This window comes from Cuculus canorus, chromosome 1 (assembly GCF_017976375.1).
Source record: "Cuculus canorus isolate bCucCan1 chromosome 1, bCucCan1.pri, whole genome shotgun sequence".
NCBI lineage: Eukaryota > Metazoa > Chordata > Aves > Cuculiformes > Cuculidae > Cuculus > Cuculus canorus.
This window is the reverse complement of record NC_071401.1, coordinates 192198383-192210816: the sequence shown is the minus strand read 5'-3', so window position 1 is coordinate 192210816 and position 12434 is coordinate 192198383. Positions and strand designations below refer to the sequence as shown.

General features: G+C 38.2%; 1 protein-coding gene across 7 annotated transcripts in view; it reads left to right on the top strand.

Moving 5' to 3' along the window:
* The window catches only part of KIF21A (kinesin family member 21A), an 88573-nt gene that overhangs the window by 61017 nt on the left and 15122 nt on the right, over window positions 1–12434 (top strand). For 4 of the 7 annotated variants that reach the window (XM_054066404.1, XM_054066394.1, XM_054066383.1 and 1 more), the window contains 5 exons: window positions 3563–3623; window positions 3837–3891; window positions 5188–5405; window positions 9448–9558; window positions 10101–10229. In XM_054066404.1, coding sequence (XP_053922379.1) covers window positions 3563–3623; window positions 3837–3891; window positions 5188–5405; window positions 9448–9558; window positions 10101–10229 — 574 coding nt within the window. Of the gene's footprint in view, window positions 1–3562; window positions 3624–3836; window positions 3892–5187; window positions 5406–9447; window positions 9559–10100; window positions 10230–11789; window positions 11829–12434 lie in introns of all 7 variants that reach the window. The other 3 variants (XM_054066427.1, XM_054066413.1, XM_054066420.1) reach the window with 3 other exon arrangements.

The following is a 12434-nucleotide window of genomic DNA, read 5'->3' as shown; positions in this document are numbered from 1 at the left end:
TCTTAACGTGCAGGTTATTTTTAACCTTTAGCAGATAGTTTATTTTGTAGTGTAAACATTTTGCAGAATGCAGACTATATCTCACTTTTTCAGTTCTGTTTAGTTAGATGTCACTGATTTTGAGGATACAAGTCTTCTGTTGTTGATGCTTTTAAGCGTATTTTATATGGGAATTATTTATTTTTTCCCCTCCCTTGCTCTGAGCTGCAACATCGACTGTGTTTGAAGCTTGAAAAAGATCTTCCTGATGTCAGTAACAATTCCTTTTGTGTTGTCTTGTGTTACTTCTAATCCCAGTACACTGTCCTGTGCTGGTTTGCACATGCATCTGAAACATTTCAAAAGCACAAGACTGCCTGAAAGTGGATAGATCATTGTCCGGTGTAAGCTGATGAGGACTTTGCCAGCTTCCTGGCAAGTGACACCTGACGATGCCACTGTGTGTTAGGGCATCTTGCTGCATACAGCCAGTATTTATTCAGGAACCTCAGTGGTTATTAATATCATAGTGTATCTAAAATAGACCCTTAACACATGTGCATGTGTGTGTTCACTCCTGTTGGAGGTAGAGCAATGCTTCTCCAGTCAGGAAGTTAATTCTGTGTTTTCTTTAGCTCTGGACTGGCTTTTGCTTATTAACTGTATCTGGAGCAGTGAAAAAACACTTGTTCAATGCATTGGAACAGTAGCTGTATTGTGAAAATTTTTAGAGTGTGTCTTGTTGAAGAAGCTTTTAATGCTTGGCAAGCGTGAATGGAGACTTAAAACACCTGTACTACTCAGGACTGGGTTAACACTTCATAGGAAGGCAACCAGTGTGGATGTGTCTTGGCTAAATATCCTGTACTAATGTCAGTCCTCACTGCAGTCTGAATTGTTGATAGTCTCTGTGTTGTAGATCACTAGTAGCTAAACATTTTGAGCTGCAGGGGGTTCAGGCACTGCTGTAGTGAGGCTTCTAGGCTGGGGCTGCCAGATAGTTAGCAGAGACTCTGTTGGTGCAGGGGCTGCCCTGTAATCTGGCACATGATTCCCAGAGATGGAAGTGTGGGCGGCAGCAGATCCTGAGGCCAATTTTACCAGGCTGCCTGACAGCTCAGGGGGACTACTCAGCCAGCCCCATCCCAAGCAGAGGCTTTGGACTTCCAGGATGCTTCTGAACTCTTCTCTTGATGGCTGCTTTCAGTTCTGATATCTTGGAAGGTTTTCAGCCTTGCGAAATCACTTGGCTTGGAGGAGTTTGGGTATTCCCCATTGTAATTGTGCACCTACATTCAAGCATAGACTTAAAGGGATTCGATCTGTAGCAAAGCATATCATAGGCTCAGATTTTGACTGTCAGAATGGGTTTTGAATGAACATCTGCCTTGTGTGTGGAGGAACCAGCTGCCATTCGCTATCCCACCTGCTCTTGAGAAGAGTTAACATGACCACAAAGCTGAGTCTTGAAGTATTTTCGGACTGACTCCTTTCTGGATAATTGTAGAGGCTGCTTTTCCTTCTCGCCTGTGACATCTGGACAGCCATGGATGTGACTCTCAGCCATTTTTGTGCAGATCTTGAGAGGGCTGGTCAAATAATTTTCTTTGGATGAACCCTGCTAGTGTGCTGCGTTGTACTGGTATGAAGACAAGTCATCAGAAGAGCCTCTGCAGTCATTGGTTTATTAGCAGTCATCTCGGCTGCTCTTCACCTTTACTAACGTTATTGCTTCTTTCACTTCTTCTTACTCAGGACTTCTTGCAGAATCTTGCTCTTCTGCCTCTTCTCATTTCTTCTTGTTGATTCTGTGTACTGCTTTCTACCCAGGGACTTTTCTGGGGTCTTCCTGTGCTGAATTGCAGACAAACTGAATTAAAATATCAATACATGTCAGGTAACGTGAATGTGAGCCTTTAAATATAATCTCATCTTTTGTGGCCGTCCCACACTTTCTACTTCGTTACCTATAAAAGCTGATCACATGTTCTTTGAGAAGGGGATGAAGTAACGTCACCCTAACATGACTCATATACGATTTTAAAAAAGCAATGCTTTTGTGCCTTGCTCAAAGGAGCAGTACTCTAAAAACTCCTTTTCTGCCGAAGACACTGTATAACAATGTGTACAGGAAAGATTTAAATCCAGGATGGAAGAAAAAAGAAAGTTCTGAGCACTATTCTTTTGACCGTGTTTTTTTAATGGTACTGTTGTATTTCTGATAATTAAGACTACATGGTGAAAACTAATACAGCAGTTGAGTATCTCTAAGTGCATTGTTGGTGGTAGTGCTAGATTGATGCATCATTTTGACTGTTACAGGAAACATTTTTAAATGTAGCAAGTATAAGAAGGTGGCATTTTCCTTTTCTTCATTCCTTCTCCGAATTCCACTGGAAACTAAATATCTTTCTTCCTTCCCTTTCTACAAAGCAAGAACTTGCACTTAAAACATGCACATGGTCAAATATATTTTAATATGGGTACCAAATATATTTGTTCTATGCATTGCAAATGGTATCTACTTTATGGCAGAAATTAAGTAAACAAGCTTAAAGCATCTCTAATATAAGGAGGAAATGTAATGGAATGTCATTAGAAGGTTGTTTAGTCTCTAAAATTTCATGAATATATTAAAAAATAAGAGACTGCTTGCAGGAATGTATTACCTACATGTTTAAAATGTGCTTTAAAATTTATTATTGGAATAATATGCAATTTAGGGGATTTGGTTTCCCAACAGTTTTGATTGATTCTACATATGCCATGGACTGGTTGTTTCAGCTTAATTTTGTGCACCGTTTGCATGCAGACATGTTAATCTGATGTTTGACAGTGTTAGTGCAACTTGCATGCAGGTTTTGCCTTCTGTGGACAGGTTTGTGTTCCTGTTTTACTTCAGGAGCATTTCTACCGAACAGTTTCATTTTATAGCAACCTTCAATACAATTAATCTCTTTTTAGGAAGCAGTTCTATAGTTTCAAAACAGGATGATGCCACCATTTAAAACCTAAATACATATGTACTAATAAAGTGCTTGCTTCTTGTTGGCCCAAATGGTGCCATCCTACATAAGCTGAAGCTGAGTCCTCAGCTCACCAGCTACTTAAAGATACAGATTTTTTTTTTCATTATAACCAGGCTGATTCTATCTTAGAGCAAGAAAATGACAAAGAAGAGAAGGAAGAGACAACCTTACTGTCCACTAATTTAAATACTGTCTCTTCCATGTCTTGCAGTTAATTTCCTTTGCTTTATCTTCTCTCTTCCAGATTTCCTTCCAGAATTTATTTTTGGTTTTCTGTAGTCCCCGTTGCTTTGCTACAATAGATAGAGGACCATATTCAGCACAATATGTCTAGGTATATTATTTATTTAGATTGTATGAAAAAACTTAGTTTAGATACAAGGAAAAATTCAGTGGGGACTGGCTTGCAAAAATAGTAAAGATACTTTGAAAATTCCTGCTTTTTGTATGCTGTTCATCTACATTCAGCATTGTCTGAGCTGTTTTGTATAGCACTCAAAACCCGCACATCTTGTTCCACAAAGGCTAACGTTATTCTTTTGGATATTTTCTAGAAAATTTGGAAGATAGTACTGATGAGGATGTCCCATTGCACAGTCCTGGGACAGAAGGAAGGTGAGCAATTGTTGTTGTTAACAGGTAACTGGATCTGGTTTTGGAAAAATTAATATTCTCTTTTTGTAACACATCAAGTATCTGTTAATAGGTACATCTTACATAGTTAAGTTACACTTTTCCCGCCATTTCAGTAGAAAGGAGAATCAAATATGCACATTCTGCAAAAATAGGACTGTTTTCTTTCTAACTGTGATGCAATTTTTCTTTCAGTTCGTTATCTTCAGATCTTTTGAAGCTTTGTGGTGAAGTCAAACCCAAAAGCAAGGTAGGCTGTAAAATGGTGATAATTCATTTACGTGTCTTTTAAATTATTCTGATTCTATAATAATTCATACTTTAATGGCACCTTCTGGAGAATGTTCTTGCTTTGCACTAGACATCTTAATGAGCAAAGATATGCAGAAAGTTGGCTGATGTACTATTCATGAGATTTGTATGTAATATGCTTTTGTGTAATACTCCTCTCTGAGAACAAATGGTAAAAATATATTTTTTCAATATTTTCTGGCTGAATTCTTACAGTTTCAGAAAGAGATATGTTCTTCCAATTATTAGCACTCCAAACTGGAGTAGATTTGTATTTCAGTGTTAGACTGCAGTTTAATGCCAGTGCGAACTGTGAACATGCTTATTGTTTGCAATTTGCTTCTGTGGTTGCAAAAATGCAGAGGAAGTTTATAAAAAAAGTAAAAGTTTGACCAACTGCAGTTGGCATTGGAGGAATATAGGTTGGTTTCAGCTTAGTATTAATGGCAATGACAACTGGAAACATGCACACTGATTGCAATTTTGCTTTTGTGCTCACAGGAGCATAAACAAAGCTTGCAAAAAAAAAAATGGAAGCTTAGTCTTTGCTTTCTAGCTGCAGATGGCTTTGGAAGAATGTATTTATGTTGGCTTTTGTGTTATTGGTAGTGTTCACTGGTGGGCAGTCATTTGGGCAGGTAAACTGAGTGAATTTGGTCTAAAAATGTTGGCATAAAATAAACATTTTTGTAGTGGCTCTATTCAGACTGGACCTTTGTCCGTGCCAGTGGTCTGTCTTAATTTCATAGCGTTATCGCACCTGACATGATGATTCACCTGAGTGAATCTTAATCCATGTTGGCTTCAGCTATTTAAGACATAAAGAGTTTATAAAGTAAGTAAGAAGTAGAGTTTGTATATCAGAAGCATTGGTGTAAGAAGTCACACCAGTATAATTGTAGCTATTTAAATTTACACTTTGCTTTGCGCCTCTCTGTTTTATAACATTTCATTTAGATAAACCTTAGGCAAGTATTATAGTACTCCTGTGGTATTGAAAGGCAGTTTTAGTTGGTTGAAAAGGATGTCCTTGGAAACCAGATGTCAAGTCAGTGTTTCATGCTGTTGAATTTGATTTACTTCCTCTGAAATGATTGCCAAAGAGTATAGCTGAGCTCCTTGATTTAGTTTTTGAAAGGTAGTTGCTGAGTGGTTGAGGGAAATACTAATTAGTGCCTAATGATAAGTTTAAATGTAGCATTTGATGCATACCATGAAATGTTTAAGTAACAACTTGGTTTTTATTTGTCTCCAGGCCCGTCGGAGGACCACTACCCAGATGGAATTGCTGTATGCAGACAGCAGCGATTTAGTCTCTGATATCAGTGCTGCAGACTCTACTTTGGCAGGCGCTCTTGCATCAGTTGCAGAAACCCAAGAAAGTGCGATGGCTGCTGACACAAATGATACTACTGCTAGGGACAGAGAGTTTATTCCCCCACCATCTGGCTTACCTTCTAAGATAGGCAGCATGTAAGTTTGGCCATGCTGTACTAATTATCCTTTGCTTTTAAAAAATGCATGTTGCCAGTTTCTTTTAATCTATTACTTTAACTTCACAAAGGAGATTGATATACTTGAAGCTTATTAAATTATACTCACAAAGCTCCTCCTTCTTTTCTGTACTGTCACCACTCAAGAAAATATAAATACACTATTGTAACTAATGTGTTTCTTGCTGAAGATATAAGTTCCATTAAGTTGAGTTCCATTAAGTTGCTTTGTCATAGTAAAATTATGGTAACTATGTTTCTAAGTAGGTGGAAAAATCCATGTAGTAGCTTGGATACTTTGCTATACTAGTGCTATGGGAAATACACATTCTAGGGAGCTAGTGAGAACCTGCTTAGAAGAGCAGAGAAAGGAAAAAAAAAATCAAAACATGTTAAAACCCAACCAAAACACTTCATATAATGTAGTAGTAGTAAGTGCATATGGTCCTATTAGGCAAAACCTTTCTATGAGGCATCTGGTGTGGATCATGCTTAAAATGAAGAAGTTTCTACAGTAATAGAGCATGCAAGTGTAAAGTTGAAAGAAACATGTTCGATATTATGAATCCTTAAAAATAATTTCTATCTGCCAGTTGAACTTCCTGCAGAACAGATTTCCTAACTGAAAGTATTACTTGATGCCAAATAGAAGTATTATTTTGGTATTTTCACTTTGGAGCCAGCAGCTCTCACGTGCACTTTCTTTTTTTCACTTGCTCTGGCTGTTCTCTTTATATCTACCAGTACTGCTGTTGGATAATGGCCAGTCGTGGCTAGAGACCCTTTTCGTGGCTTTTTAGGTACTGGTGCCTGTATTGCACAAACTTGTATGTAAACTGAATGTGCTTGCCACGTTCAGTGGTAGAAAAAACTGTGTCCCATAACTATCTTTGTGTTACAGATTCTGGAATTAAACATCTTTCACTATACATCTGTCCTATTTGCATAATATTTTTGCATCAGTCTTCATCTAATGCACATTTGCAATTTGTATTATTTTCACTGTGTATTTCTGGCATTTGCTTGAGGTGGCAATCACGAACAGTAAAGCATTGCTGACAGCAATTATTAACCCATGCTGATGGCTTCAGTGCATTTTACAAGTAGAACCTGCTTGGAAAGATTGCTTGTGGGGGTGAGGATAGGTGGAGGGATCCACTTGTTTAGGCAGTTAGTGTGAGTTCACTAGAGACTTTTGAAGCCTCAAGATTTAAAACCTCAAGTGTTATGACCTGGCATCCAAGACTCAGGTAATACCAGCTTTTGCCTCACTGCATATTCTAGAATGTATCCATTTGTGAAAGTGAGCCAGAAACAAGGCAGAACAGTATTTTCCAAAATCTATATTCTGAGCATTAGCGAGTTAGGTGCTGTTGGTAAGCAATTTCAATGAGCAGTTGGCTTCACATATGTTTTGCTTTGTTATTGGTCGTGTTTTAGCAGATAAGTGATCAAAAGTGCCCACAATGCATAGCAGTGACTTCCTCACTGTAAGCAAGATGCTTTTTCAAAACTAGAACCCGATATACTTAATACAGGATGGCTGTCTATGCTGGTCAGAGGGCATTACTGAAGAAAAGTTCCCTTTGTAAGCCATCTGGGCTTCCTGTATGGGCCTGTAGTGTAGTGCTGCTATATCTCTTGTAATAAAATACGTTTTTCTACAGCAGATTTTGGTCTAATTGTCTAATCTGCAATAAACATTATCTTCCTTGTGCCTTTTACTTAAGTGGCATTCAAGGATGTAGAAGCAGTAAGAGTGATCCAAACTATGCATTCTTGAGGCCACGGAAATTAGTTATATGCTTAGGTACAAACCTATGTGTCTGTATACATACAAACTACTCCACTCTCTAAACCCCTCAGTTTTCTCAGATCTGTTGCGATTCCAAGAGGAACTTTAACACACATGAGCAACAGTTACTTGGAATTCCCTTTACACAGATGGCTAGTGCTGTTGTCCTTTTATATAGTCAACTGTGGCAGCCTCTTCAGAGTCAAGTGGGCTCCTGCAGTTCTTGTGCCCGCTCTGTTCAGATGTCTGATATTCTGGGAAATGTAAAAGGGCACTGGAAACATGTAACTAGTTGTGTCTTGCTCCTTTTTGTTCAGATCATTGACATCCACCTGCTTTTTACATGTGTGCTTAGGATGTTCGTTCCAACAAGACTGCTGCATTTTTATAATACCTTTGTTTCCAGGCTTTCAAAAAGAATTCATATGATCATTCTCTTTACACCTGCTCACGATATGCCACTGTGAAGTCAAAGATGGAAGACTCAAGGGGCAGATAGAGGGTGAGCAAGAGGGAGCTGGCTCTGAGTATGCAGGACTCTGATGTGAGACAGAGGAGCTTGAGTTCCAGTTTCTGGTGTGGTTTACTTAATCTAGTGGCTGCACAGTAAACACATAGGCAACCATGGCAGTCGAGACTGTAACCCAAGTTTGTCCTCCTTGCTGAAAGATCTAGCTGTCAGACTGATCATAGGATTTGCCTTGTGACCCCAGGACTTTTTCACTCCTAATGTTAACTGGTCCAACATAAATAGAGGCAGGGAGATGTCCTGCTACATCTCTTTTTATGTCCTTTGCAGAGTATGCCTAGACTTAAGTGAGCCCTGCAGAGAAATCATTGCTCCGGCATTGAGGAGGGATTTGAACCTACTTTCTCCCCTTGTTTTTCTGTACTTTAACTGCTAGGCTTTTGAACAAAACCAGACAGGTTATCATATGTCCTCCTTTTTCTGCCTTGAGGAACCTAGAGGAGCTCTAGGGTGTGCAAGCAACTCCTGACACTAGGTCCTGCAGGTAGGACCTTCACTTTCCAATTAGGGCTTGTGTTCAATGTGGAAGTGGTGACCTTAGACAGTCATCTACTTCAGTCGCATAGCTGTTCTGGGCTATGCTGCCCACACAATCATATTATCCTGCATGCCAGGCCCCAGGTGCATTTTATGTAGCACAGATTTCCTCTCAAGGGATACTGGTACAGCTTTTCTCATGTAGAGAATTTGCATCTATGTAGATTGAGAGCCTGTAAAGCTCTGAGACCAGATGCTAGTAGCTCTGTCGGGCAGGTGGCCTGCCAACTGAACTTTATCTACTTAATAATATTGTGTGACACGAAAGTGCATTCAGAATCTGCTTTTTCTATTGTAGTGACTGTTTCTAGTTCTTATGTTCTTATAAACAACTTCTAAAGGCACATACAAAGGGCTAAACAAAAACAACAGTTGCTTTCTGATTGGCCAGCTAGTGAGAAGCGGGAGTTCAGAAGAGTGGAGACCACCCATATTCCCTTTGGGTTTTTTTTTTATTGGGCTGTGGTGAAATTATGACATTTGGGTGTCAGCAGTTGATCTTTTTGCTGTTTTTAGTGGGGAGTAAAAGATTGAGAGAAAGACCAGAGTGACTGTGAATTGGAATTCTTTCCGATTAAGAACTAGAGAGACAATACAGCAAGGCAAAGCAGGGAAGAAGGAAGTAGGGACAAAGAGAAGCAATGATAGAATAGTCCGACTGTCAGTGGGAAATACTTTTTCTCACTTCCTAATATTGAATTTGACATTGAAACATGAACATGTTAACACAAAGCTTAATTCCTATGTAAGTCATCGTGATTTCTGTGTTCTGCAATAGACCACTTGCAGACATGAAGATGAAAATTGTGGAATCTGAAATTTTAAATCTTAGTCAGACCTTCCGTCTTCTCCGCAGTCTAAATTTGAGATTCATACTCCTCTGTATTTCTTTTAGTCAGTCTCTTTTATTATTGAATTAGTAGATCTTCTTTGCGTATTCAGTGTCTGACTCTTAATATATTGATGAACTATGAAAGTAATGAACTTGGTGTATTTTTATATTAAAATGTGAGAACAAATTTAGAGTCTGTAGATTCAAGAGACAATAGTACCTTAAGCACATCCTGAAATTTGAAATCTGAGTGGGAAAAGGACAGCTAATGTAAGAAAACCAGGTTTGTAAAGACCCTTAAAGTAAGGTAATGATTCCTTTTGCTTTAGTTCTAGACAGCCATCTCTGTCAGAGAAGAAGATAACTGAACCTTCACCTTTAACAAAGCGAAAAGCCTATGAGAAAACAATGGAAAAGACAAAGGCAAAAGAACAAAAACTGTAAGATTCCTTTAAATATATTTTTTCTGACATAATTTAAGCATTGAGTATATTTTCTTGAAAAAATAAATCTGTATTTTTCTATTTCTTTAATTCTAGGACAGTTTATATTGTTGGAGTAATCAAAATTAATCACTGCCGAACTTCTGTGTGTGAGCTTTTTTCCAGGGTGTTTTTCTGTATAAAATAGCTCAGAGCCCTGAGAAAATGTCCCTTGGTGCATTTGCAAATGATTTTTTTTAAATGGAAATCATCAATTTCCAAACTGCAGTTTTATAAGACTGTCTTCGTTTTATGTATGTGTGTTTTTGCCTGGAGCTTTCAATGTTAGCATGTAAACTTTGAACATTGTACCTACCACCTTGCACTCTGCAGCAGTTTGTAGTCTTACGTTTATTGCCCCCTCTGGGAAATATCTGTAGCTAGTATTATCATTTTATTTATTCGCTTAAGAAAAGAGCATCTAACATTTGAGGCATGTTGCATTTGACTTCTCTAACCATTCATAACCTGTTAAAGAAGATGTTCTTTTTTTCTTGTAGCTCAGATTCTGGAGCCCCAGAGGCTAGTCTGTCACCTCCTACTTCCCCACCAAGCCGGCCCCGTAATGAAATGAATGTTTTTAGTCGTCTTACAGTTTCTCAGGGAAACACATCAGTTCAGCAGGATAAGTAAGTCACAGAGGGAAGCCTCAGCCCCCAACCAGAGAATTGCAAAGTGTGTTAAGTTATCAGTGTAGTATCTATTAGATATTTTGCTCTTCTCCTGCAAGACACAGGGAGATATTTCTTGTGTTTTTGTGTACTTCTCAAAGAAAACACCTTAAACTTCCATGGAACCATGGTAAAAATTCAAGAAAAGCAATTTCCTGCTGAACCTTGTTTCCTGTTTTTTTAGGCTATGTCTAGTATTTGTAGTTTAAACCCATAATAGAAAAGCACAGTAGAATTCTTAGACGTATGTGTATTTGTGTGCATGCTTACACTTGAAAATGGGATTTAGCTGGCAATTTAGGAAATAGGGCTTTTGACAGTTATTCGTATACTCCAGCGTTTCTCTCAGTGCTGGATAGGATGTTGGAATGACTACAACACGGTTGTTTAGAGATTATTCAAATTATTGAACAGACTGACTTTAGGAGGTGATCTGGAGGAGTAGATGATATTTATAGCTTGTTTAGAAGAAGTGGAGCTCAGTTTCCTTGCATGTTAGGCATCTATTAGGAGCCTTACTGCAAATTGCAGCAGACTTCACTTGAGCAGCATCTTTATTGCAGGTTTCAGTACTGATACTACTGCCATACAGCTTTTATGAACTGCAACTAACACTTAATACTTTAGTTCTGACTGTAGCAAGACAAGGAATCATTCTTATCTGTTTACGCTTTGATTTTTTTATACAACTTTGGGCTTTTTCAGGGGTCTACAGAGTTCACCACATACTGAGCAGTAGCTTGCAAGGCTTTCTGTAGTTTAACTGTACTTGTAACATCTTTATCTTAGCTCTGTTGCCTTTATCTTACTCCCATCTAACCCTTTTCGTTTTCTCTGGACTGAGTTTGAAGTCAAATTGAAACCACTGAATCTGTCTGCTTCGAGTTGGAAATGAAAATATGTAAAACTGCGAATGTTCCTGTCTGGGGGAGAGTTTTTTTCTTGTGTGTTTTCTTGTTTTTTATCTGTGAATGTTTTTTGAAAATGAGAGGTGAAGGATTTCAAACTTCGGATTGTTTGCAAATTGCTGTTCTTATTTCAGTGGGCTGTCAATACATTTAATATTTATATTATTATGATTAACATTTTACATGCTGCTTCTACACTTAACAGGCATTGATGTTCAGAAATTTTTTTCCCTTTTCCTTTTTCAACAAGTGCTATGTTACAGAGGGTAAATCATGCATCCACCTTCTGCTTTTACTTTGTTGCCTTTACTTCTGTAAGAAAATGTTGGGGAAGTAAGAAGTGACTCAGGTGGTGTTACTCAGCTTCTTGGGCTGAGACAGTCTATCAGTGTAACTTACTGTTGAGAATGCTATTTTAAGATTATTATTCCAAGCTTCCCTGCTGTTATCGCAGGTTTAAGGTATATCCTGAGCAATGCTGCATACTGTATGTGGATTTGCATTGCTTCTCTGAATTGGCCATGCTGTTGTTTGTTCTTCTCATATGGAGGCTTTACTTTGCTGATACCTATATTCTTTCTCCTCGCAATTCCACCACTGTTGATTGTAGGTCTGATGAAAGTGATTCCTCTCTGTCGGAGGTACACAGGTACTCTCTCTTTTCTGTTTTCTTGGCATCTCTCACTGAAATTATTCCAGTTCTTAGGAAATTTCAATTCTTGCTGCATGAATTTTCCCGATACTTGTGCACTGTATCTCTTGCTTTTGCCAGAAGTTTAAAAATCTGAAACTTTGGTCAAGCATGTCTCCTCCTCTCCTTTTCTAGGGTGTTCTTTGTTGTTGCTCAGCATGTCAATTTTTTCTTTTTAAATTAAGTATGGTATATGCCTGTCCTTAAATGTATTCTTTCTCTCTTTGTTTTCCTTAAAGCATAAACGAGCAGAAGTTTACTTAGATTTCTACATGCTTCTCTCTTTTGATTTTTCATGTTCAGTTGTATACTTTGGTCACTAATAATTAAATCTCAGTGTGAATAAAAATTACTAGTTTGTCTGATGAAACACACAGTGGCTTAAAGATGAAAGAAATATCCCTACTTGAGTTCCTAAGCTGTGGCTTAGGATTTTGGTACTCAGGGAAAAACTCATTTATCAAGAGAATGGCAGTCAAAAGGCTGATAACAATGTGATACTGACTTTACCTGAGCATTATAGTAGTTGTAGCATTTTTTTGTCTGTAGATTTCAGAGCACTGA